Source organism: Anguilla rostrata, chromosome 3 (assembly GCF_018555375.3).
Source record: "Anguilla rostrata isolate EN2019 chromosome 3, ASM1855537v3, whole genome shotgun sequence".
NCBI classification, from domain to species: domain Eukaryota; kingdom Metazoa; phylum Chordata; class Actinopteri; order Anguilliformes; family Anguillidae; genus Anguilla; species Anguilla rostrata.
The window spans coordinates 53,733,439-53,758,281 of record NC_057935.1 but is presented as its reverse complement, the minus strand read 5'-3'; the positions used below and the strand labels follow the sequence as shown (position 1 = coordinate 53,758,281).

Here is a 24,843-nt window from a genome sequence, read left to right as displayed (position 1 = left end):
TATAACAGACCAATATTCGTGGTCGACGAGACACATTGCATTTTTCACTGAATTTATATCATGGGTGAACGTGCGGTCGTGTGCATTTTTTGTCAAGGGGATTGGTTGGTAGGCTGGAGGTTGGAGGTCTTCTAGGCTACCCCCCAAATCTGCTGAAGTGGGAAGGCAGCCTCCCATATAGCTACGTGGTGGACATTTTCTGCAATAGATACACTATGTAAAGATGCAAAAAATATAATCTATAAAAATAAAAGCAACGATAAATTTATGTGTTTGTGAATATGTGTGATCATGTGAGAATTTTGCCAAGCTTCCAGGCAGGGGCTAGAGCGAACTGAAGCCCAGTGGTCCTGTGCTAGCAGTGGCTAGTGTGGGTTCGTTCAATCACTACTAAGCTAAAGCTAGTTACCCTGTGACTTTGCTGCATATGACAGCGAAATGGGTTTTTGCTATCGGATATGTTAGTCGAGCATTAGTCAACAGCTGTTGCTGTGTTGTTTTGTTGGTGTGTGAGATTCGTCATCTTGAAGGTGTAGGTGGGGTTGAGAGCAGAGGAGATGCTTTTGATTGTAAACACAGGAGCAAGGTAAGGAAAGAAGTCCTTCATAGTATGCCTTCAAAATGCACACACAGCATATTAGAAACCATACCACCACACTGCTATGAAAGTGCTCAAGGAGGGAACTGAGTCCAAATCTCAGCCAAGGAGCCTGGAGCCTGCCAGGGGCCCCAGGGTTCAAAGACATGGAGGATAATAAGAGACTCCAAATTGTCTTGTCGAATGTGTGAGAATGGGCACGTGAGGAGGGAATTGTCAGTCTTCTGCCTCATGATGTCACCGAATAGCCTATCCCCCCCCTCCGCGAACCGACGGCAAACATCTAAAATGGTGAATGGAGACAGTCATGAGAGGAACACGCAGGAGCAGTCTGCATGCCCATGTAGAGGACATTGGCAAATTGTGGTCTGCAAGTACTCCCCCTGTGGTTTGACGGTGGAGTTGCAAAGAAAATACTGTTTGCGATATTTTGCTAGCTGGTATGTTGTTGTGTTGATTTTTGGGGCTTTGCTCAGACACACAGGCATACCCGTGCAATTGGTAATTGTACACAGGTTTATTTCTACAAAACCCATCAAATATACATTTTATTTTGTTGAAATATAAACATTTAAATGGTGCATCAAGATCTCTATGCCTATCAGTGGTCAATGTATAAAAAATTTTTTTTAAAAAGCTAAAATGTGGGAATCAGTGGTGTCAGGCATAGTACTGTCATACTGTATCTGAGATGTTGAATTGAGAGTTTCTCTGGAAACGTGACTCCAGTGCCACTTGTCTTCCTTTCAGGTTCCCCTTTTGGCGTTCTCGCTGATAGCACGGAAGAACTGCTGCAGGTCTTGCTCGCCGAATTCCAGCGAGACTCCAGCTCCAGGGTAGCACCGGCCAACGATGCTCTCGAACCCGCGACACTGAGCCACAAAGTCCTGCTGCATATCTCTCCACACCACCTGAGGGGCGTGTGTGTGGGGACAGTTTAATTTCTTGCAAGCACTGTTAAAGCCTATCTCAACTGCTTTCTGCTTTCGTGTTCTAGCCTGTGCTAGCAAACAGATACACTATCAAAAAATACAAGCATGGTTTTGTTAAACCATACAATACCAAATACAAATACTGGGCTCCACAATTAAGAGTGTCTCCCACCCCCCCACCCCCCCCTTATGGGAAGGACACAGCAACACAGCTTGAAACATTCTGTCATAAAGCAGGCAAGATAGAGAAATGGTTGTATCATGAAAACATTTAGCCGACTGCATTAATGTGATGAGTTTTACCACTGAATAATGGGCCTACACACTGCTGAGTAATTGTCTCAGTTATCAGAGCGACACTTAGCCAGGCTGAGACGAGCCTGGTACATCAGCACAAACAGTGTGTCAGCTACAGATAACTGCTTTTAATTAGTTTTTTTTTCTTTTTGCTGCCAGTTGTGTTATTAGAGGCTCATGTTGGACTTTTTTTTCCACGTAGGAAATTTCAAGAACTGCATTAGGCAATAGGCAGGCCGGTTTAAAGAGGTTCCAAGATGGCTGCCTCACCCGAGAGCAGCAGCTGCCGTGGCAGAGGCTAGGTTACCTGCAGCAGGGCGGGGTCCTCGCTCAGTTCTCGCCCCATCTTCTTGTGCAGCACCTCCAGGGTGCGCTGCACCTCCTGGCCAGAGTGCTGCGCTGTCAGCTTGCGCAGCTCCTGTTTGCTGTAAGCCAGCTGGAAGCACACCTCCTCCTCCCGCACACCGTGAGCCAGGCAGCCCCGCACCCCGTCCAGGAAGTCCTGAAAAGGGAGGCACTCAGCTGCTCTTTCACTCCGTGCTTTGGAATGTCCTACTGGAACTGTTCCTCTGCAATGCTTTCCTTAACTATATTGCCTTGATTCCCATTTTAACCCATATTAACACTTTACACCCGTGACTGCCGTCTGTGTGCTTGTGCACACACAAACCTGACCCACATGTCCAAATCTGACCTAACCATTTAGTTTGTGTCCGAGCATGTGTGTGTGTGGCCTGTAAGTGTTTGTACTGGCTGTTAGGCTTAGAGACCTGAACGCCCCTGCACGATGCGCACACTCACGCTCAGGCGCCCGAGGGGTTGGCCCAGGTGGGAGCGGACGTACTCCCGCACCAGCAGGGCCATTCTCTCCTTCACCTCTTCCCTCAACGGCGCGAGCTGCGGCAGCCCCACGCGCCCCAGGAACCCTGCCAGCCGGTGGAAGTTCGGCAGCTTCACCACCAGGGGGCTGCAGCGACTGCTCTGCCCTGGCAGGCTGTCCACTGCCAAACCCGGGACAGAAGGGCAGTCACTACTCAGTAACTCAATAAACGTGAGCTTGTTTCATTTAAAAGATTCAAAGTTCTGAAAACCGACAATCTCAGATAAGTAAAACGGTGTGTATGAGCTGCCCTCAGCTGCTGTACTCACGGGTCTGAAAGGCTGTGGTAAAGAGCCGGGCGTAAGCTTTATCCAAACCCCAGCGTTGCTCTGAGCCGCCCAGCACTGTCTGCCCCTCTGTCACAAACTCCTCCAGCCTGGGCACAAAGGGCAGGATCCCCGCCCGAGCCTTCTTTAGCCCCCGCACGCTCTCCATCTCCCTGCACAGAGACTCCTGAGGGAACAAGGCCATCAGCACAGAGACAAACCAGGCCATTACACAGGGATGCGGAGAAAGCAAGAAGTAGAGTGTGTATTTCTCTGTCACAGCCGCACATGCTGAGAGACAGCACGCTGCTCAGTGCAGCTCATTGACTCTAAAGCAGTCTGAGGAAGGACTGTGCTGATGAACTCACAGTGTACTTGCACAGGCTGCGCTGACTGTGCTGGATGGCGCACTGCAGCAGGGAGCAGCAGAAGGACGCGGCGGGGTTGTGCCTCTGGCGGGTCAGGCACTGCTGGGCGATCTTCAGCAAGCTCAGGAAGCTCAGCGGCTCCTCTTCCTCACAGTGGCTGAGCAGGGACCACAGGCGGGTCTCCGCGGGTCCCAGCACCGCCCGCACGCAGTCCCGCCCCTCGAACCAGGGCTCCGGGGGTCCGGCGCCGACCGAAAATCTGCCCCAACTGTGAGGCCTCCTCTTCTGCCTCAGCTCGCTGCGGGGAGCGAAGACACACGCGGCGACCTGCCATGGTTACCGCTCTTCCGCCTCGGGGAGCAGACCCCTCACCGCGGTCACCCCAGACGCTGGCACGCAGGAGACAGCGTTTGCGTTTCCACAGCCAGATGATCACACGCCCCCCACCCATCGCCGCGGCGGGAACGTTACTCACGCGCAGATCTGAGCCTGGTCGATGGCACTGCCCCTCCTGCCGGCTGGAAACTGCAGAGACACAAACGACTGCAAAGTCATTCTTTGCTTATTAAACGGGTTGCTATTCTCCGCGTGCCCTCCCGCGGTTTGGGAAGCCGCACTGTACATTGGGCCGGTTTGATGACTGCTCGATGCCCTTCGTTAATTCGAGAGGGCACGCATTCTGTGCGTGTTGTAAGCCGTGTTCTGGCTATATTGGTAGTGCTTAGTTTCCGGGGGGGGGGAGTGTGGGGTAATCGCTAGTACAGAGAGGCTTCATCAACCCTATGAGATTGGGGTATCATATCCTGTGAATTACTGACCTACATGAACCAATCACTCAGCTTTGCTGTCCGCAGTAATGCAAAGACATGATGATACTTTTAAGACAAGAAAAGCATTTAGACATCAGCCCATTTAAATGTTTGAGTTCAACCCATTTCTCACAGGTTTCATAAGTAATTTAAACATCCTCTATTCCCACATGCATGTGGCTGCATATATATGCTTATTCAGGTTAAATACCTTGCACAAGGCCACGACAGCATTTCCCTACTTAACCTTTGAATCTGCAACCTCCGGATTACAAGCCCAGTTCCTTAACTACTGCATTATCTTGCCACCTCCCACTCCCCCGAACGGAGCTCAGCTAACCTCGATTTTCGGGCCGCTGTCCAGGCTGAAGAACGCCGTGAGGAACTCCTGCTCCGCCACACACACCGACTCCAACTGGATCAGAACCTGCTGCAGTACCTACAGCACACAGGACGCAGAGGCACGTCTCTACCATTATGGCGCCGAGATTGTTTTCTCAAGCGGGCCCACGCCATGGCCGTAAGGAGGGAGGGGTCTTCCGTGCTTTCAGACCGTCCGCGCGATGAACGATTTGTTGCTTCACTTATGAGTCACAGTAGTCCGTCCGCTAGATTAGCTGAAGCGCTTCTGTTCTCTGTGAGATTTTATTAATGCTGCTGCAGTGTGCTTTCTCTCAATCAAGACTAATTGCGCTGCAGTGCATCTGCTCTCAGCCAGCACTGTGTGTCGACTGGCCGTAGCGCTTTTTTGTTAGAATGCACAGGCTGTGTTGCTGCAGTATGTTTTTTCACCCCTCGGTGTGGATTGATTTTATTGCACGAGGACAGTTATGTGGAGCCGGGCTCCGCGCTGCAGTGCAGTACATTTCTTATTGTGGACGGGGTGGCTCACGGGGTGTATTGATGGCATCGTGGCTGGGTGGAGTGTGTCGTCTGTGGATTTGAGGAAGGGGGTCAGAGATGCGTGACTCACCCTGCTGGCTCTCCTGTCAGGCCGTAAGGGCACAAATCCACCACTGGAATCACGGACCATGCAGGGGACTGTCCCTGCAGACACAAACACGCCCAGCCACAGACACAACACTTAGATAAACAAAACAGACCCTGTCTGATACACCTGGGTCCTCCTCACACAGCCAGTTCATAAAATATGTATTTGCTTCACACTGAATGTGGAAACAGAGCTCAAATCATGTTCAGTTTCAATCACAGATTATTTATTTATTTAGCTATGATTTGTGAGCTTTTTTTCTAAAACTCGCTGTACCGCAGCAAACTGACCGGCTTTCTTTGTTTCCTTGGAACCTAGCAGCTGTAGTCTTGCAGCATCAAAGAAGTCCTTCATTTGTTTGTCAAACAGCTTGCCAATGTTCTCTGCATACACCTACAAAGGGAGATCAATAACTAATCACTCAGCTTCTCATTTGAGAAACATGAAAAGCCAGTTCACTAATGTTTCCTATAACAAATATTCCCACTGGACTATGAACCCTGTGAACTTGTAAAACTTTAATGGAAAACATTATTGATGTCAAGGTGCTTTTGACCCGGGGCATGGAAATTTGCATGTCATCTGATTGATATGGAGCAGCTTAAATAATTATCCACTAGAGGGCAGTCACAACCTTCTTCACTTCTGCGACAGCACATCAGTAGGACCCGCAGTCTGGGAAAGAAATAGCGTTTGCCCAAAGCTTAAAATGGGGGTATTTGATTGTAGTAGTTAGAGTGCTCTTTTAGCCTGCAGAACTAAAGGGCTGAACAAGATCTGAAGAAACAAAAGTGAAAAACCGAATTTGAGGTTTCCAGAAGCAGGACTGGAGGCCGATGCTGTTAAACATTACCAAAGTTAAAATTCCTTATGGGTCATGATCCAGTGTGTAAAGGGCACTCTGTCATTCAGAGAGCTCCGGAGGCCTGCTTTGGTTCTGACCTGGATGAGTTGCTGGAAGACCTGGGGGCTGCTTTCTCTCAGCCAGCTCATGAGGGGCGTGTACTCCAACAGCTGCTTGTGAAACTTGGCAGTTTTCAGCAATGTCTCACCCTCCCTTTGGGGTTCCTTCACCAGGCCCTGCGAACACTAATCGGGGCACAGGATCACTCCGACCTGCTGGATGTGCTTCAACTGCGCCTCTGGTACACACTGATGCTTCAGGAAGTCAAAGGTTTGGGTCTGTTTCTCTGTCTGACCCATGAAATACATTCACTTTTGCTTTTGCTCGACTTCAGACTTGCTTTTCTACTCTCTGTTTGGCTTTCATTCTTTCATGTGGCTGAGTGAAGGGCGGCCTCTGTACCTGCTGCATCACGGCGTTGTTTATCTGCTGGGTCAGGCGCTGCTCAAAGATCTGACGCACGCTCTCAAACCTGATTAGCTGCTCTGCGACACCCTGCAGCCTGCGTTGTCCTGGCAACACACACACACCATCAGATACACACAAGAGCGCACACACACACGCAGAGGTTTACAACAGTTAGAACAGATATATAACAGTTCCTTTTTGTATTGATTCATGTTTTTAAGCAAGATCACAAAAGGCAAATCCAGCAGGGGTCAAAGAGTGAGTGAGCTAAAGAGCTGATTCAATTACAGCCAGACTAGAGTAAAACCAGATTCGTATTTTTGACAGAATGGAAAATTTGCTCACTCCATCATTCCTCACTCCTTAAGCAATTCCTGTTTTTCTAACTCATTCATTAAGTTACAGAATAACAACAAAAGCAAAAACTTTTGTCACTTAATTCCAAAGATAATGGTAAAAGAGTAACGGCATGAATACAGGAGTGACCAGTTGATTTCGGTCAGCAATCACAGGCTTCACTTTGTTTCCACAGTTCCACCAGTTTATTTCTCCAAGCCAAAAAAACTAAAAGCACATTGACATCATTTTAGCATTGCCTTAAATACCCCTGCTATGTGATTAATGTAATTCTCTTTTTGCATGTCCTGGCTTTTCAAAATGCACAGCAGCCTCCTGATTGTTTGAAAGGGTAAAGCCGTGACTGTTGGCTCCAGGGTACAACCAGGGTACGGGACATCAAAACGGCCGATCTGGAGAGGCCAACCTTTCAAAACCTGACAGGAGGTCAGCAGGGACTTGGATATTATATTCCTTTTCTTTTCTGAGTCACACAAATGCAGACAAATCGTTTGCAAGGTCGAGAGTTTAATCCCTCAACCCCCACTCCCCTCCCAAAAAGACGAATAATAATAAAAATAAAAATTCTTACTGAGTCTGTTTCATAAGAGAAAAAGTCAATACAAGGAGTGGTGGAGAGGTATTGAAAATGATGAGTAAAATCGAGTGAGTTGAACTTTGAAACATTGAAGCCTGGATAGAATCCAGTCTTTTGAATACCTGCTCCTTCTCCCTCTGTACGGTGGCAGCCCCATTGGGGAGTCACAGGCCACAGATCTGAACAGACTTCTTCTTTCTCTCACTCTCTCTGCCTCTGGGTATCTGCAGAAGACTTACTATGATGGTGACCTTCGTGCCTTTCACGTTCCACGTTCGGCAAATCGAAATGCATTTTTTGCTGGAGTGGAGGAGAGGGATTTACTACAGCCTGCATGATAAGGTTAGATTGCCTTGCCATGCTGTGCACATTTTCGGAGTGCATAAACAGCAATGGGAGATCCGGGGTCAAGACTTTCTGGCCTAACCAGGGTGTATACCTCCCATCAAAAGCCCAAAGCCTAGAAACAAACCTGTATAATGATGTTGCAGATGCAGAGTGTGTCACACCATGATCAGTGTAATTACAATCAGCTGTTGCAGGTGAGTGTTACGCTGTGCTCAGCTGAAGCAGGGAAAGATTACACAGTGAGTACCTGCTGTAAGAGGAGTCTTGCTGCATTGGGACAGTGCTGTGACTGCTCTGGCACAGGCCTTAACTTGTTCCTTATCCTCCAGGTCCCCTTCGGTGAGAACGCGTAAGTGATCCTCACTCAGAGTCAGTCCATCCTGCAGAAAACAGCTGAGTCACATCTCCACAGCACAGACTCAGAGCTGAGTCACATCTCCACAGCACAGACTCAGAGCTGAGTCACATCTCCACAGCACAGATTCAGAGCTGAGTTACATCTCTACAGCACAGACTCACAGCTCGGTCACATCTCTATAGCACAGACTCAGAGCTGAGTCACATCTCCACAGCACAGACTCAGAGCTGAGTCACATCTCCACAGCACAGATTCAGAGCTGAGTTACATCTCTACAGCACAGACTCACAGCTCGGTCACATCTCTATAGCACAGAGTCAGAGCTGAGTCACATCTCTACAGCACAGACTCAGAGCTGAGTCACATCTCTGCAGCACAGACTCAGAGCTGAGTCACATCTCTACAGCACAGACTCAGAGCTGAGTCACATCTCTGCAGCACAGACTCAGAGCTGAGTCACATATCTACATCACAGTGTCACAGTTTTTTTTCATTAAAACAAACAGGTGGGCTGATCAGAATACAGTGCCGGAACACACAGGTGGGACAAGTTAGTGGGATTATGTGCCTGTGCTTTAATGGACATGGCAGACTGATGGAGCAACTGGGCCAATGCACAATGCAGATTATTACATGTGACTGGATTACTCACAAATAAATATGAATATATCATTCCTGATTAATATACTCTTTTATTGGATATTTTAATTTTTCCAAATTATGAGCTAACATTTGTTTAATAGAGGATATTTTTGTAAGCATAAAGTGCTCTCCCAAAATCCAGTCTACTGTGAAGCAACGACACAGGGGTTGCTTTTACCTGCACTTAGAGTTTGGAACTCGAACCAAGTCCATCATTCACTGCCCTGAGGTAGAAGTGGGTGGCTCAAGCATGTCTTTTTCACATTGCTCCTCAGTAGACAGTAGCACTGGTGTGCTTTATATGTGGATGAAAGTATGCATAAAATAAACCTTTTAAATGTGCATCTCAATGACAGTGTCTCCTGCAGTGTCCCTATTATCTGAGTCTCAGTGTTCAGCTTCTGATGCTCCGTGTCAGAGACGTAAGAGGAAAGGGAAAAGCAGAAGTGAACCATGGCTATATTAGACCCTGTTCTTTACGAAGCTACAGCCAGGGTCTTTGTTAATGCAGATCTTGGAGAGTAAGTCGAGTGTGTGGGAGTGCGCTCTTGGCACTATGGCACTGGAACGGACTGCCAGAAATGTTTTTTTTTGTGCATCTGCGATCCTTTCATTACATATCAAAACAGCAACGACGCATGCTATAAACCAAATTATTTGAGTTATTCTGACTGGGATTATTATAGCATTAGCGCAATACTGCCATTAGTATTACACAATATTCAATTATTAAATAAGGTAAATTAGTTATAATAGTAGTATGTACTGTCCAACATGTCCTCATCCTAATCAAATTACAGTTCACCATTGAAATATATATGTTTTAAACAGGTGGCCTTTTACTGAAGACATTCAGGCTGACCCAATCAAAGCATCAAACCTAAGAATCAACTGCCAACCATTGCACTCTAGTCTCAATATTCAGAATGACTGATAAAACAACTACTCAAATAGCTCAACTGGATTGCAATAAATACACATGACGACCAAATTCATATGTAAACCGATTGCAGTCAGCCTCCCTGTTCCTCAAAAGTATGCACTTGTTATGATGCATTGATCGCAGCACATCATAATGGCAATGGGATTTTCCACACAGCCACAAGGAGGCCAATAGAATACATATGGACATTTGAGTATAAATAATTTAAATAAAATGTATCATCTTACCACATTACATTACTACGTTACCGATACAGCTACATGTACTGCTACTGTTTTTTAGCCACCAAAGAAAGACATTTCTCATGAAAAAATTCCAAACTCCAATTTCAACCATTGACAACCAAGAAAAGGGCTTTATAGTGAGAGGTAAATATCTTCTTAGAGTGAGATATACTGTTCATAGCTAACCTGAGAGAAAGCTGTTGAAGCATAGTAATACTGCAATAAAGATGATGTGTTTGCATGGTCAGACTCAAGGAAAATATCAGGTTTCCCTGATGGGACCCATTTCAGTCACCCAGGAGTTATGGAACTGTTGCTCAAACAATTTCAGCTTCTTCCATCCATCCTACTTGTACAAGTGAAAGATGATGAAAAGGCAGTCACCCCGAAATACCCCCCCCCCCACCACCCCCAAGAGGCCCTTGTCCACAGACTATACACTGCCAATGCTCCTGAATACATGGCTTTAAAAAAGCTTCACCGTGAAGCTCAGATATGATGATAAACACAGATCTATTTGTTAAGCTTCCGATGGCTGTCATTATGCCATTACTGACTGGATGTGTCAGTACACACTGTGTGTAGGTGTGTAGGCGAATCAGGCTGACTAATAGGAGATATTCCCTTAATTTGGGCTGCAGTTTAAAAATTGTGTGCATCTGTCAGTTATGAATGTTTAAATGGTGAAAAAGTTAGTTTATGAAAAAGTCATTTTGGACATATCTAAAAAGAATGACCGTTGGTAAAAATGATGAATGATGAAATGTTTACATATTGGGAAATATGGTAATATTAGCACAAAAGGTTACAGTCAATACTGTCATTAATTTATATATGGCCAATCTTTTCATTCTTCTTAGTAACACATTTACTATCACCTATTAACATTGACTAACCTGAATAATGGACATGACAGGGCCTTAAATTAAATATATGAGGCTTGAATTAAGGAACTTTCCTAATATAAAACCAATAACTGGCAGAAAAATTTGGCTAATTTAGTCCTTCAATTAAAAATTCAAATGGAGCTGGACAAGTGACAGAATATTTTATCGAGCTAAGACTGTGTATACAGGATGCCTTTGACAAGAGCTTCCCATGATGTATACTCTGGCTAAAAATAAAAATTGAAATGAAATAAATGTGCTTACTCTTGGTTTCAGGCATGTCTATCTTAACAGAGAGCGGAAGACACATTAAAAGGAGAACCAAGCCACCCCAAAAGAGAAAGCATGAATCATGAATAGGCAACCAGTGATAAGAAAGAAAATGGCTGCCATGAAATCTGTAGCAAGTGTATAGTCAAATATGCCCACGGGATTAGGGAATGGCTGTTATCTGACTTGAGGATGAAAGGAATTTAAAATATTTTAGCATCCTCTTATGAATACCACCTGTAAGCACCATGACATGCTGATGTATAATAATTGTTTTCAGTTCTTGTCTCACTTAAGGAAACGTAAGGACATTTAAGGAAAAATCAAAAACATTTTCAGCAATGTGCATTCCACCAGGGGACACTGATGCACTGCTGCAAGTGTACGTCAAATTTAATGACCTACCTGTCAATTTAGGCACTGTAGCTATAAATAAGTTAAACACTATCTTTGTTGTAGCCTCTGAAAAAAACATACCTCCTTTAATAATGAAATATGAAATGTGTTGATAATAATGACTATATTTTTTTTGGCTACACTCAATTCTGGCAGTGGGGACCAACTTTGCATACTGGTTTCTTTTGCTTTTAATGGATTTGGTTTTGATTGCAAGGTTCAATGAACAGTTGGCCATATTGAACAGTTCTAGTTAATCAGCTGTTTTTCATAGAAATAGCTGTTAGAGCTGCCACTGAGCTTATTAAATGATTCAGTAAGGATGTTCATTTTGTGTGTTTAGCTCATTTGTACTCCTTAAAGAAATCAGTGCAGCTGTCATTAAGCCTAATTAGTTGTGAGGCTCCTAATAAAATCATGTCTCAATAATCACATCTCATGTCTTTGTTTAAGAGATACAAAGTAACAGAAACATGCATTTCCTTTCTGTTGTGGTTTTCTGGACGCATAGACAAATACATACTAAAGCAAACAGCTCCAGAAATGTGTGCTCTTGAAAATATACAATTGACTGCTCAATGGTATCCTTTAAATGAAAGATACTTGGACCATTGTTGGACAAACAGTATACATTAGACCAACACTATCCATGCATAGGAAATGATCCATTATTTGGCTAGCATAAGCAGTACTGTATTGATTCCTCCTCACCACCAGGTGGCACAGCTCAGTGCGCAGCTGTCTGCGGTTGTGGTCCACATGTTGCAGCAAAGCGCCGTACGTGTAGAGGTTCTCCATCTGCCTCTGGACGCTCCGGAGCTGGCGGTCATGTTGGGACAAGGCCTCCTCTATGTGCCCTAGCTCCTCCAGGGCCTCGTCCACCAGGCACAGGAGCTGCCCTGCCTGTGACTCTGAAGCCATCATGGCCTGCACGTTCTCCTGTGGGAGGGGAAGAGTAGGGGGGAGGAAGAGCTTAGCATTCACTGATTCTGAGTGATGGGCCATTATGCTATTGTTATTCAAGGCCATTCACTGTCATAGTAAGCATAATATAAAAATGCTATAATCCATGTTCTGACACATCAACATCAGCTGTGCTCTAACATTTTAATTATTACCATGAAAAAAACACAAATAACCTTTAAGACAGTATTAAATATACAATGGTGACTCACTGACAAATGAAATGACTCACTGAAATGAAAGAAAGCAGTGAAAAATAAGAAATAAATGTAAATATTAATACAAATCTTCAATATCTTTATATCATGTGAAAACAACCCACTGTAAAGGTTTTGGTGGCCTCCCTCAAATTGTTATGAAGTTAAATCAGTGTCAAGTCATAATAATTCTTAATCCCAGGCATTGTCATTATGAATCCCAATTTGTCACTGTTACTCAAATGTATGAAAACAATTGTACTCCTAAATATACCCTGATATTCGTCTATATTTTCTCATCATGGTCACGATCCTCAAATTTGCAGTTACATACTCAGACTTATGCTTATGGTGCGCAAATGCATGATGAAGGGACTCAAAATTGCAAGAACTGTTACTTGCCCCACCCTTAAGACTAAGGCCCGAAACATACCCTACGCAAGTACGCCAACGCAAATAACTAACTGACGCACTGCAAACGCACGGCTCAGCTGCACATACTCAACATGCATTCTCATGTCCATGAGGAAGTAATAAACCCGAGTCCTCAAGGGGGCGATCCAGGACAGTTGTGAAAGACTAAGCGGAAAGAATAACAAATTGAAGACGGTTTCATCCTGTTGTTACCGGCTATAATTCCCCTCACTGCGATGCTTGAAACTGCAGCTTGTGCTTCCGTTTCAGGTGCCACATTTTAGAACGCAATGACGCGTAAAACCAATTTTGCGCAGCCAGAAATGTCAGCATTCGAGTACTTAAGTGGGGTATGTTCATAGCCTAATGGCTTCCCTAACTCTAACCCCAACCCTAATTGTAAACCAAAGACTAATGATAGGCCTAAGAGTCATCTCAAATATGGGATTTTTCCGTTAAAACAAATGAAAAACAACATAAATATTACCAGTTCAACAAATAAAACACAGGGAAATCTGGTTGAAGTAATTATTTTAACAAATGGATTTCACTGAAAAAAAAACCCAATAGGACTATCATTTTAGGCCCCAACAGTGAAAACTTTGGTTGAGCAAATCAAGAACAAACTAGTGTTGACACTGGTTGTCAGTCTCACACCCTCACACTCACCCCCCACACCCCCTTGCCAAAACCCTAGCTCCACCCGTGGTTGACTGTGCATATTAAATATCCTGGCACTTATTTAAGTCGCTGAGAGCTATGTATTTCTCAGTATCTAGGCCACATTTGTAATCAGGCTTTCTAAATCTGTCCATCTAATCATCTCCTGGTTTAATTGGCTTAATGAATTTATCCCGCTTCACCTCAACTGATATGCAGTGCTTGTTGTGGCACAACATACTCCACCCCTTCACTGTAAAGCACTTTGAAATCCATTGGTAAAACCTGAAAGGGGTTATCTAAATGCACACAGCAGCGCCTACATGTCCAGTCCTACGGAACTCACTGTAAAAAGACAACGAAAAAATGATGTCACTTTTATAATTAAAAGAGAAGGTATCACAATATATTTGCATTTGTCTATTATTCTGTTGCGTTTTCCGTTCAGCTTTTTAAAAAATGATTTTGTACGTTATTTAACTTTCTGTAATCATAATAAAACGTCTAAATAAACTATGAAACAACAATGCTTCTCTGGAGGGACATAGAAATGCATTCTTTCCGTGCTCAGCCTCGGTGCGCTCCAGCTTTTCACCTGGTCCATGTTGGCCAGGCTGGTATGCAGGGCCTGTGAGAAGGCCTCGGCGTCAGACATAGCCAGCTCGCTCTCCTCCATGAGCTGCTGCACGCTGGCCGCCTCTCGTGCCGTCAGTTCTTGAAAGCCTTCCTCCTCCTCCTCCTCCTGCTCCTCTGACACCCTGCAATGCTGCCATGGCAACACCTCTGTAAATCACAACAGGGAAATGTGAAGACAGGAAGAGATAGCTTCTGTACGCAAATTACCAGAAACAAATTAATATCTGAGCATGAGGTTCTGTACACAATCTACCAAGAAACAAATTAATATCTGAGCATGAGGTTCTGTACGCAAACTACCAAGAAACAAATTCATATCTGAGCATGAGGTCCTGTATGCAAACTACCAAGAAACAAATTCATATCTGAGCATGAGGTCCTGTACGCAAACTACCAAGAAACAAATTCATATCTGAGCATGAGGTCCTGTACGCAAACTACCAAGAAACAAATTCATATCTGAGCATGAGGTCCTGTACGCAAACTACCAAGAAACAAATTCATATCTGAGCATGAGGTCCTGTCGCAAACACCAAGAAACAGATTCATATCTGAGCATGAGGTCCTGTACGCAAACTACCAAGAAACAAATTAATATCTGAGCATGAGGTCCTGTCGCAAACTACCAAGAAACAAATTCATATCTGAGCATGAGTCTGTGCTCATGACATGTTTCGTTGACTGTTTTTGGTAATCGTGAAGTATTTTGAACAGTTATGTGGATGAAATACAATGTGTGTCTGACTCAGTGAATAGTACTACACTAACATGCCAAAAAAAGCCTGATTTATCATCTAGGTCTTCACAGCCCATGTGAGATCGATAAATGTCTCTGTTCTTGTAGACAGTATCCATCTGCTATAGCAGATCTGGGTATGTGTGCTTGTACGTGACTGAGAGGAGGAATATGAGATTCTAATATTGTTCTGGTGGATTAATAATGAATCTCTTTCATTAGAAATGAAGCCAGAACAACAAAATTAACATGCAAATGAATTAAGAAAACCTGGCAATTCTCTCTTTCCAGACCTCTGCAGCTGGGAGCAGAGCTGAGTTTGCTTATTACCCTTTCACAACAAAAAGAAAGTCACACTCATATCAAAATTCCCGCGGGCAAATGGGTGGAGGAGCAGAGCGCCATTTGCTTGATATCATACAGATACGTACAGTGCTACAACGCCCTGTTGGGAAAAAAAAACTCTTTCAGCTCCACTAGCTCATTTCCACCATAGCCCCAAATCTAACTAGGCCACTGTTTTCATAACTGCCATTCTTCTTAACCAGGTTCATTGATTTGCACATATTTTTCTGAGGATTCAATTGGAGCTCAGGTGTTTTGCTGCAACACTTGTCATTTGCAGATGCTTTAAGCAACAACGGGTTGCAAAAAAGAGATGGGTAAAGCTACAACCAGAGACAGAGCTACAATCTTTAGCATTCTCATATATTGCTACACTTGCCCATGCCATTGCTTTAAAAATCAGGTTACAGGGAAAACATACATGTTACTTTGATAAATATACTATGCAATGTACATGTAATTATAAGAACAGAAAAAATGATGGTGGAGAGAAATGATACCAGCGCTTTTTTTGGTCGTCTGACACTGCTCAAAATACATTAGGATGTGCCCTTACACCTGGAATTATTTTATATTTTGCTATGAAACCATTCCCTCACACTTCTGTATGACCGTGCATCTCAGTCGTAATATGCAGTAGTTAGCTCCTCACCCCCATAATTGCAGTGATTATGTGTCCTGCTGAGGAGGAGCTAGGCCAGAACAGCAACCACACAAACAGCACATTAGTAAGCAGCCTGTTTCTGTTTTCCGGTCTTTTCTCTTGCTGATGCGCTGATTAAATTTATGCTTTACTGATCCAGCATGGTGATTTCAAAATTATTTAGACTTTTTGCTTTCCCTACTGCAAATTACAGCGGCAGCATAGTTACATGATGTACTATACCTGCATTCATTTTTGGACTATTTGTGTATCTATCCTGATGCATCTTGGGAATAACATGATGTGCATGTGTCTTGAAAATAACTACACCTTAAAAACGTACTGGTCTGGTAGCACTGACTCTCTCCCAACTGCAAATCGACAGCTGATTGTTGTCAGTCCACAATAACTATATTTGAATAATAATAGCAGAGAGTTCAGTTAACTTGATTCTGAGCTTTTTCAGGTCCAGGGAATGCTCCTGGTCACCACTGTTAAAACACATTGCATATTAGTACCAAAAGAAATACTCTGGCAACTGTTGAATGTATCATGGTACCATTTCATCAGACCATGATTGCATTTATTTGCATAAGATGAGCATTTGACCAGGATAGGAATGGAGAACAGCATGGTAACTTTAGATGCTAGGATCTGACAGCACCATAATCTGATTGAAGGTTGAATCTATGCAGCTTACCATTTCAGGATACATGCTGTTATGTGTGGGACCAGTACTCTATCTAGATGCAATCCTTGCAGACAGAGTAAAGCTGAGAAAACCCTCTCTACCTCAAATCTACTTACAATCTAAAAGCTTAAAAAAAATATAGACATCTTAAACTGCTTTGCACATAAAACGAAGTTTAAAAAAAAACAATTCGTCAGAAGTGGTTTACAAAAGAAAAACAACTGAAGGTAAAAATTACTGTAAAGAGATGTCAGGCTAAAACCTTACTTGAAGCACACCCATAATTAATTGATACGTACCAATACATTTCTGACTAGACACATGTGAAAGACAATTAAATGCTAAAGGTGGGCAAAAAAAAAGCACTTACAACACACAGACTAAAATTACAATCCTCTCCTTGCACGTAGGTGCAATTGTAATACAGCATTAGTTATACCGATAAAGGCCGTTGAATAATTTAAAAAGCTTCCCAATATACAAAGCATTTCTATTTAAACAACCATATGCAAATCCAAAATCACAGGTTTCCCCATCTAGAGCCACACCATCTGGCAATTTCTCTACATTTTAGACAGAACACGTCTCTTCAGCAAATTAGCTTAACTACACTTCACAATTCCAATTGGATTAATGCATCTGTGTCCTCCTCACCGAACCACACTGCACATGAGCTGATCTCATCATCTCTATCACCAGAAAAGGATTGTGGGAAGAGGTGAACATTTGCATAGTATGGACAGATTTTCCACTGGCTCTTAAACAGTCGGTGGAAGGAAATTTGACTCAGCGTGCCTTAGAACAAGAATACTTCACTTCAGTTTGGATGATGGTTAGTCCCAATACCTATTCAACAATACCAGCAAATTAGAGTAGGTGACAGCAAGTCAGAAGGCATGAACTTGCAGAGGTGCAGGACCTTTCACGGGAACATGTTCACAAAAGGAATATCGTCTGAATACTCTATGGTGGCATTGGGAATATGTTGGACAAACTGACCAATAGCTCAGATTTGGGCATGCAGTAACTTGTTTCATCAGGTGCAGTTGGTTCCTTTGGAGCTGAACTTGGTGCACTTGATATTCTTAAATTTTATGTGCAGTACACGGTGTGTCTGTATTCTCTATCAGACCCGCATATCATTCAGCGAACAGCCACAGCAGGCAAACAGTGAGCCCAGTAAAAGTGGACTGAACAAACAAAGATGAATATGCTAGAATGCTGAATTCACTAAAAGATTTACTAGTGGAAACAATGCAAGCCTAAACATTTTTTAAAAGTCATATGAAAGTGCACCATGCAAGTCACTTGCAAGAGATTGACTTTGTGTGCCTGTGGCCTCTATCAACCACTCCACAGGTGACTGCACAGTGGAAGTTGGTGGTGGAAACCATGGTCCTACCATCTAAGATGTCTGGAGAGATGTTGACAAACTTGACCCTCTCCTGCAGGTAGCGCTGGTTGATCTTCCACAGACATGCGACAAAGGCTCTCTTCTCCAAGGGGCTGCTGGTCTCCCACTGGTAAACCTTGTCCAGGTGCAGGTGGAACTCAGCTGTTTCCTACCCAATCACAGAGAAGCTCTCGTGAGTCCAAGCAATGATATGCGGCCTGGCGTCTGCCATCAGGCAGGTGGAGATAGCGTAGGTCTCTAAGTATGTGAGCCAAGCCGGTGACAACTAGAGTGCTGTTAGATGTTACATTTTTATTGCCTCATTCAAGCCCTGCCAAAAGACATAAATGCCAAAGCACTGTGCCCAGACAAAGTGGAGATTGGCTAAAATAATTTTCACAGCGTGATGAGTCTGTTAGACTCAGATGTGGACAAAAGGCCAATGTTATCTGCATGGAAAGCGGTCTCCCCTCAGTCAGAATGATGAGGAGGACAGAGCATGATTGGAGGCCTCCCTCAGGCTGACTGTTTCCCCTGCCTGTGGTTCTGAATTTAATGGCTGTGGCTCTGGGAGATTTGGAATGGACCTCATTCTGCCAACTTACTGGACCCCCATTCCCAGCTTTACACCAACTTTTCTCTAATTTATGATTGGCGAGGGTAATACATTCTGCCAACTGCCCTACGCCCACACAATGTGCCAGACATAGAACTAAAACAGAAAAGCCTCAGATCTAACCCCCTGATGACAACTAATGCATAAATCACTAGAGGGTCAGCAAAACCGCTTCCTCAAAATTTTAGATAGTTTTGTTTTCTGTGTCTCTCAGCCCCTAAATATTTTCTCGTATCTTTAAAGGCAGACGCCAGCCTCAAACAACACACAAATAATTACAAAATGTCTGTGGCATTGTTACAACACACCACAATGTCATGAGAAAAAATATGTGTGGAGAAGCACTTGACTTGATGTGTAGTTATGTTAATGAAGCCTACAGACAGAACTCTTGCAACTCCTATGTCTCCAGAGTAAATATATTCCATCATTGAGCAGATCTACACCAAGAGTTACATGCATCATTAAAAAAAAATACTTGTTTAATTCATCACTGTGCTAAAATCAGCCTTGAGAATCACTAGCCTAGCACGCAATGTTAGCATAAGCTCATGGACTCTGCACGTTATCATCAGTACCCGAAAATACTCTGTATTCCAGCCATGAAAAATCTAATGTGACTCACTGTAATTACCCTATCAGATTCCTCTTTGCTGCAGCAGAGAATGAGCTTTTAATCTGACTCCCAATTTTCACAAGATAGTCATGTTTAACTAAGTAAAAACAATGTGATATTTTCTGTGTAAGGACCCACACGCAGACCAAGGAAATCCAAAAAACGTTGTCTTTATTCAGTCCGAGGTTCGAAGCCAGGTGATCAGAGAGGACGGTACCGAATCGAGTTTCCAAAAGAATAGTGAAAAAACAGGCAAAAAATCAAAAACCAGGAGATCAGAATGGCGAAGGTACAAAGGGACAGGCAAAAGAGAAGTCAAGGCAAAGCGAAGGTCAAACCAGAAGCAAACAAAACCAAAAGGGGCAGGCAAACTCGAAGTCGTACAAAGGGGTGTCGCAGGAATCTCGATAGACAAAGGCTTACTAACAATCGGCACAATGAATTCGATCAACGTTCTGACACTGAACAGGTGGAAAAGACTGACATTTATACACTGGGGAAGATAACAATCAAGGAGGGGTTAAGTGAGTGAGGGAGGAGTAACAAACAACATCCAGGTGAAGAACATTAGGAAAACTAATTAAGTGACAGGGGACTGACAAAATGCGGACTGGAATCACATAGACCACAATGATAATAGACGGTAATAGACTGGGTGAGCAGGTACAAACGCGTGCAGAGAGAGAGAGGTGCAGTCAGAGCAAGAGACAGGTGCAGGCAATTGCAGAACTCAGCGTTAGAGCAGGCTAGAAAGAAAAGGGGCGGAGCTACAGCGCAGCATGGAAAAGGGGAGACTGGTTAATGTATTAGTATAGTGATCTAAACTATCAAAAACCCAAAACTAGTGTGTGTTAGTCCATTAGTAATATTCACATGTTAGTATATTAATGAAGTTAGTATTTTACAATCTATAAATTAGTAAGGATTAGTAGAAATTAGTAAAACTAGAAATAAGTAGGAAGTAAGTAAAAACGAGACTGGAAGGAAGGGGGGGAAACCACGAAAACCCGGAACCACCCGAATAGTGAAATCACACAAGTGCAGGGGAGTGAAGCAGCTCAGGGAACACAGACACAGAGACAGTACTGGGGAGACAAGTGACCGGGAATTACAGACTACAACACAATGAATATGATGTATCCTTAAAAAGGTTTTTTGGAAAACATCTTGGTTATAATGTTTGCCAAAATATGCATATTTAATTTAACTGAAAAAACAAAGAAAGAAACTTAAAATAATTTGCAATTTTATGCTGTTTTTGAATATATTTTACGATATATTGTACATATTAAATATTATACATTATACTGTATTATATAATATAAAATACATATTTGGCAGTAAATACTCATTTGGCAGTACATGTATGATGTACATATACAATACTTTTGATTACCCTGAAATAAGGCTCAGAAACAGGATGAATGATGTTTATGTTTTTTCTGTTGACTATAGTAGATGTCCCTGATGTTGAGGTCATCCTGTTTTATTAAAAGCGTTATGATTCAGACCTTTGAGTGCTCCAGATCTCCTTATTCCATGGTAGACCCTGAGAAGTAATCAGGGTAATTTCTGTAATTTGGACTGCCCTGGTGAAGCACCAATTTTGTCCTCTTTAATTGGCTGGGCTGTAGTACTTTTGCCATTATATACCGATTAAAATTTTCAGCATGTTAGGATCCTTCATTTGTTCTGCTGAAATGTTTCAGTTTCTGAGAACTGAGAATACAGGAAGTTGAAAAGTAATGAAAGTGTGTTGTGTGATTTCTATTTCAGTGCTCAGTAAAAAAAAATTAAAAAAAAACAGTAAATCATCTTTAAAATATTTTAGCTTTCCTGACCTTGACCGCGTCTTTCCCATCGACGAGGGAGAGTTCAGTTGCTGACCAGCGTGAGGATAGCTTGTAATTTCCCCTCAGTCCCTTCACTGTCGCCAGGGACACCGTCCCCCAAGAATTCAAGCTCACTGCAAATGGGTCAGAAAGATTTACGTTACAGAGCAATTTTGCCCGGTATAGGGCCTGATTTGCTAAGACCTTTAGCATGTGCAAAACATTGTAGCACATGCAAAACTAATAACACAATAACACAACCAATGATTGGTGCAAAACAAATACCATGACCAATCATTGGTCATCTTATTGGTTTTGCATGTGCTAAAAGGTTTTTCATGTGCAAAAGGTCATACTAAATCAGGCCCTTACATTTTCAAAAGTATATGGACACCAGAACATCACCCTTATCAACCCTTGCATACTTGCTTAATATCTCATTCCAAAACCATGGGCATTAATATGGTGTTGGACCCCCCTTTGCTGTAAGAGCCTCCACTGTTCTGGGAAGGCTTTCCAGTAGATTTTGGAACATGGCTGCAGGGATTCGCTTCCATTCAGGCACAAGCGCATTAATGAGGTTGTGCACTGATGTTGGGAATATAGGCCTGGCTTGCAGTGGGCATTCAAATTCATCCCAAAGGTGCTTTATGGGGTAGAGAGCAGGGCTCTGTGCAGGCCAGTAAAGTTCTAACCCATCAAACTCAGGAAACCACTTCTTTATGGACTTTGCTTTGGGCACGGGGGCACTGTCATGCTGAAACAGCAAAGGGCCTTCCCCAAACTGTTGCCTCAAAGTTATAAGCGTACAATTCTCTATAATGTCATTGTGTGCTGCAGCATTAAGATTTCCGTTCACTAGAACTAAGGGGCCTAGCCCAAACCATGAAAAACAGCCCCAGACCATTATTCCTCCTCCACCAAACTTTACGGTTGGCACTATTCTGGCCAGTACAGTTGGCACTATGCTTTCTGCAAAACCAAGATTTGTCCATCAGCCTGCCAGATAGTGAAGCGTGATTCATCACTCCAGAGAATGCGTTTCACCTGCTCCAGAGTCCAATGACGGTGTGCTTTACACCACTCCAGCTGATGCTTGGAATTGTGCATGTTGATCTTAGGCTTGTGTACAACTGCTTGACCATGGATGCCCATTTCATAAAGCTCTTGACGAACAGTTCTTGTTCTGACGTTGTTTCTAGAGGTAGTTTCGGACTCTGTAGCTTTGTGGCTAAGCTGTTGTTGCTCCTATTCCTTTCCACTTTACAATAACAGCCCTTACAGTTGACTGGGACAGCTCTAGATGGGCAAAAATGTGACAAACTGACTGGTTGGAAAGGTGATATCTGAGAACAGTGTCACGTTGAAGGTCACTGAGCCCTTCAGTACAACCCTTTCTACTGCCAATGTTTGTCAATGGAGATTGCATGGCTGTATGCTTGACTGTATGCACCTGTTAACAATGGCTGTGGCTGAAACAGTCGAAACCATGAATTGGAAGGGGTGTCCACATACTTTTGGAAATGTATAATACATATACTCAAATACTCTCTGAATTGTAATTGAGATTCTACATTTCATAATGCCTTGTTAGTATTCTTTCAGTTAACTTGTCAATTAAATTGTTGGTTGCTTGCCAAGTCCCATTTCAATAACAGGCCTACCACTGTGCACAGTTTGTTTTATGAGCGAAGGATGCTTTCATATCAGATAAGCTAATATCTTCAGGCCTTCTCTATGACAAAAGCACCCGGGTGAGATTTTCTAGCCAATGGCCTCCAACTGATTCCACAGGAGTGGTCTCCAAGGAAATCAGACGCATCTTCGCAGAGGCGCGAAAGGCAAAGCTTGATGAGTCAGGTGAGACCTGTAATGTGGCACTGAGTGGGTGGAAGGATGAGTAACCAGTGGAATGGGAGCAGTTGCTCTTGTGACATAAACTGGCTCTTAAACAGATAATCTGTCCCCGGCAGAAAATGCTATAATGCTCTCTTTCCATCTGATACGTGAAGATATTTTGCAGAGAGCTTTTTAATGTATCATTATGGTTTCGTTCTTTGTTTTTTTTTTTTTACCTGCAGCGCAAAGAATGGCTTCCTTTTTCTTCTTGCTTGCTTTCCAGACAGAGGACACAGCTAGGAGCCTCTCCTTTTGAGGGGTGAAGATATCTCTCTGGAGATCACTGCGAAGGGAGATCACCGCCATGGTGCGACAAGACGGCACATCAAACCCACGACACGCGTTCTCTGTTCTGCACCAGCTTAGCCTGGAAAAGAGCAAAAACACAAAACTCTCAAGAGCTCAGCTGCCTTTCCCTCGTGCTTGACTTCTTCAAATTGTGCTAGCTGCTCAACCTGTTGAGATGTGAGAATTTAAATCTCTTTAACAGCGCTCTTCAAATGAGAGTTGTACAAAGTGATGCCTGAAGTGTCCTCACCTTCACCCCCCTTCCAGTACAAAGCTGGGGAAGCAGATAACCTCCACCGTGTAGGGTTGATGCAGGTTAGAAACCTGTTTTGAAAACAGGATACTAAAAATGCTCTGGTGGGTAGCTGATATAGTTACTTTTCTTCAGTTAAGCTATCAGATCCGGATGTGGTTACTTACTGCAGCTTGTCAGTGTTCTCACATGCAGTGCATACCACACCGCTATGGGAGAGTCCTTTAACCTACTCAGCATGACTTTAACTGTGAAAATGTTCAGTTCTCCTTTCTCAATATCTACCATAGACTGTTTTTTAAATTTGCTTCGTAAAAAACACTGTCTGATTTAGCAGAATAGGGATACAGCAAGGGTTATATCAACACCAGTACATTTTGTTCCTTCTCTTTTGACGAACAGACATATCCATTCGATCATCTAATAATTTCTTTCTTTGATGCTACATTTCGTTAATTACATTGTGTATCAATTAGAAGCAACTATAGCCTTAACACTTTTACCTCAAACTAGCTGTATTGCCTGACATGACAATGGCACACTTTTTGTTGAAAATGTTTGGTTGTTTAAATGTTTGGCGTGACAATTTCACATTCCCCCAAGTACTGCCAAAACCATAGAATATAATGCATAATTCCGCAGTGTTTTCAAGCCAGGCATTGCATTCTGTGACGTAAGGTAAGTGTGACTTGGTCCTAAAAGCGCAGAACCTTAGCATTTACTTAAGCAATTCTGCAACAGTTGCTACCAGTAAAATATTCGGTGTTAAGTCAACTCTAATGGAGTGCATATGGTCCCTATTTTTACGTTTTATCCTTGTATATCTCTGCAGTATTGAAGAGTAGCGTAAATGTTTCTTCCTGTCCTTCTGATGAGAGTACATTTTATCCGATATGATTTATCTGATAATCATCGCGCATATACATGGACTGTGTGTTCACTAGATGTCGCTGTTTAAATGTGAAATAATTCTCAGTAATTCTCATCCTCACACATGCTATTCATTTTTGTCTTTACCGCAAATGTTTTCATTTTTTCTCTTCTACTTTTGAGCTGGGTTAAACAGCTTAGCACAAATTTGCATTTCCATTGAAATATATGCATGCAATTTGTTCTTGAGAAAATTTCAGAAGTATTATAATTTTTAATTGTAAGTTTTTTATATTTTAGCTATGGAAATCTCTTTCGACAATTAATTACCTTAAT

At 43.1% G+C, this 24,843-nt stretch overlaps 1 protein-coding gene across 2 annotated transcripts; it reads right to left on the bottom strand.

Annotated features, from left to right (window-relative positions):
• Positions 1-1,100: 1,100 nt before the first annotated feature.
• Positions 1,101-23,777, bottom strand: LOC135251135 (exocyst complex component 1-like). Of its 2 annotated transcripts, none has more exons than XM_064328276.1 (18): positions 23,635-23,777; positions 23,273-23,463; positions 21,207-21,331; positions 18,143-18,302; positions 14,285-14,472; positions 12,167-12,394; positions 7,983-8,115; positions 6,448-6,557; positions 6,084-6,230; positions 5,432-5,534; positions 5,124-5,197; positions 4,491-4,589; positions 3,817-3,866; positions 3,342-3,639; positions 2,977-3,160; positions 2,629-2,828; positions 2,135-2,329; positions 1,101-1,509 (listed from the first exon to the last, which is right to left on the bottom strand). In XM_064328276.1, the coding sequence occupies exons 2-18, from the start codon at positions 23,400-23,402 to the stop codon at positions 1,345-1,347; spliced, it is 2,589 nt and encodes an 862-aa protein (XP_064184346.1). In that variant the 5' UTR covers positions 23,403-23,463; positions 23,635-23,777; the 3' UTR covers positions 1,101-1,344. The 2 variants fall into 2 exon arrangements, with proteins under 2 accessions (XP_064184346.1, XP_064184348.1); XM_064328278.1 differs by having other exon boundaries at positions 6,084-6,221.
• Between the last annotated feature and the right edge of the window lie 1,066 nt (positions 23,778-24,843).

What these genes read in the sequence shown, in the direction of transcription:
- LOC135251135 (XM_064328276.1), bottom strand. Translation starts at nt 23,402, where the DNA reads ATGGCGGTGATCTCCCTTCGCAGTGATCTCCAGAGAGATATCTTCACC. An exon ending in ACAGCGGCCCGAAAATCGAG is followed by an intron (nt 3,867 to 4,490) that starts GTTAGCTGAGCT and finishes GTGTCTCTGCAG; the next exon opens with TTTCCAGCCGGCAGGAGGGG. An exon ending in AACCCCTCGGGCGCCTGAGC is followed by an intron (nt 2,330 to 2,628) that starts GTGAGTGTGCGC and finishes CTCCCTTTTCAG; the next exon opens with GACTTCCTGGACGGGGTGCG.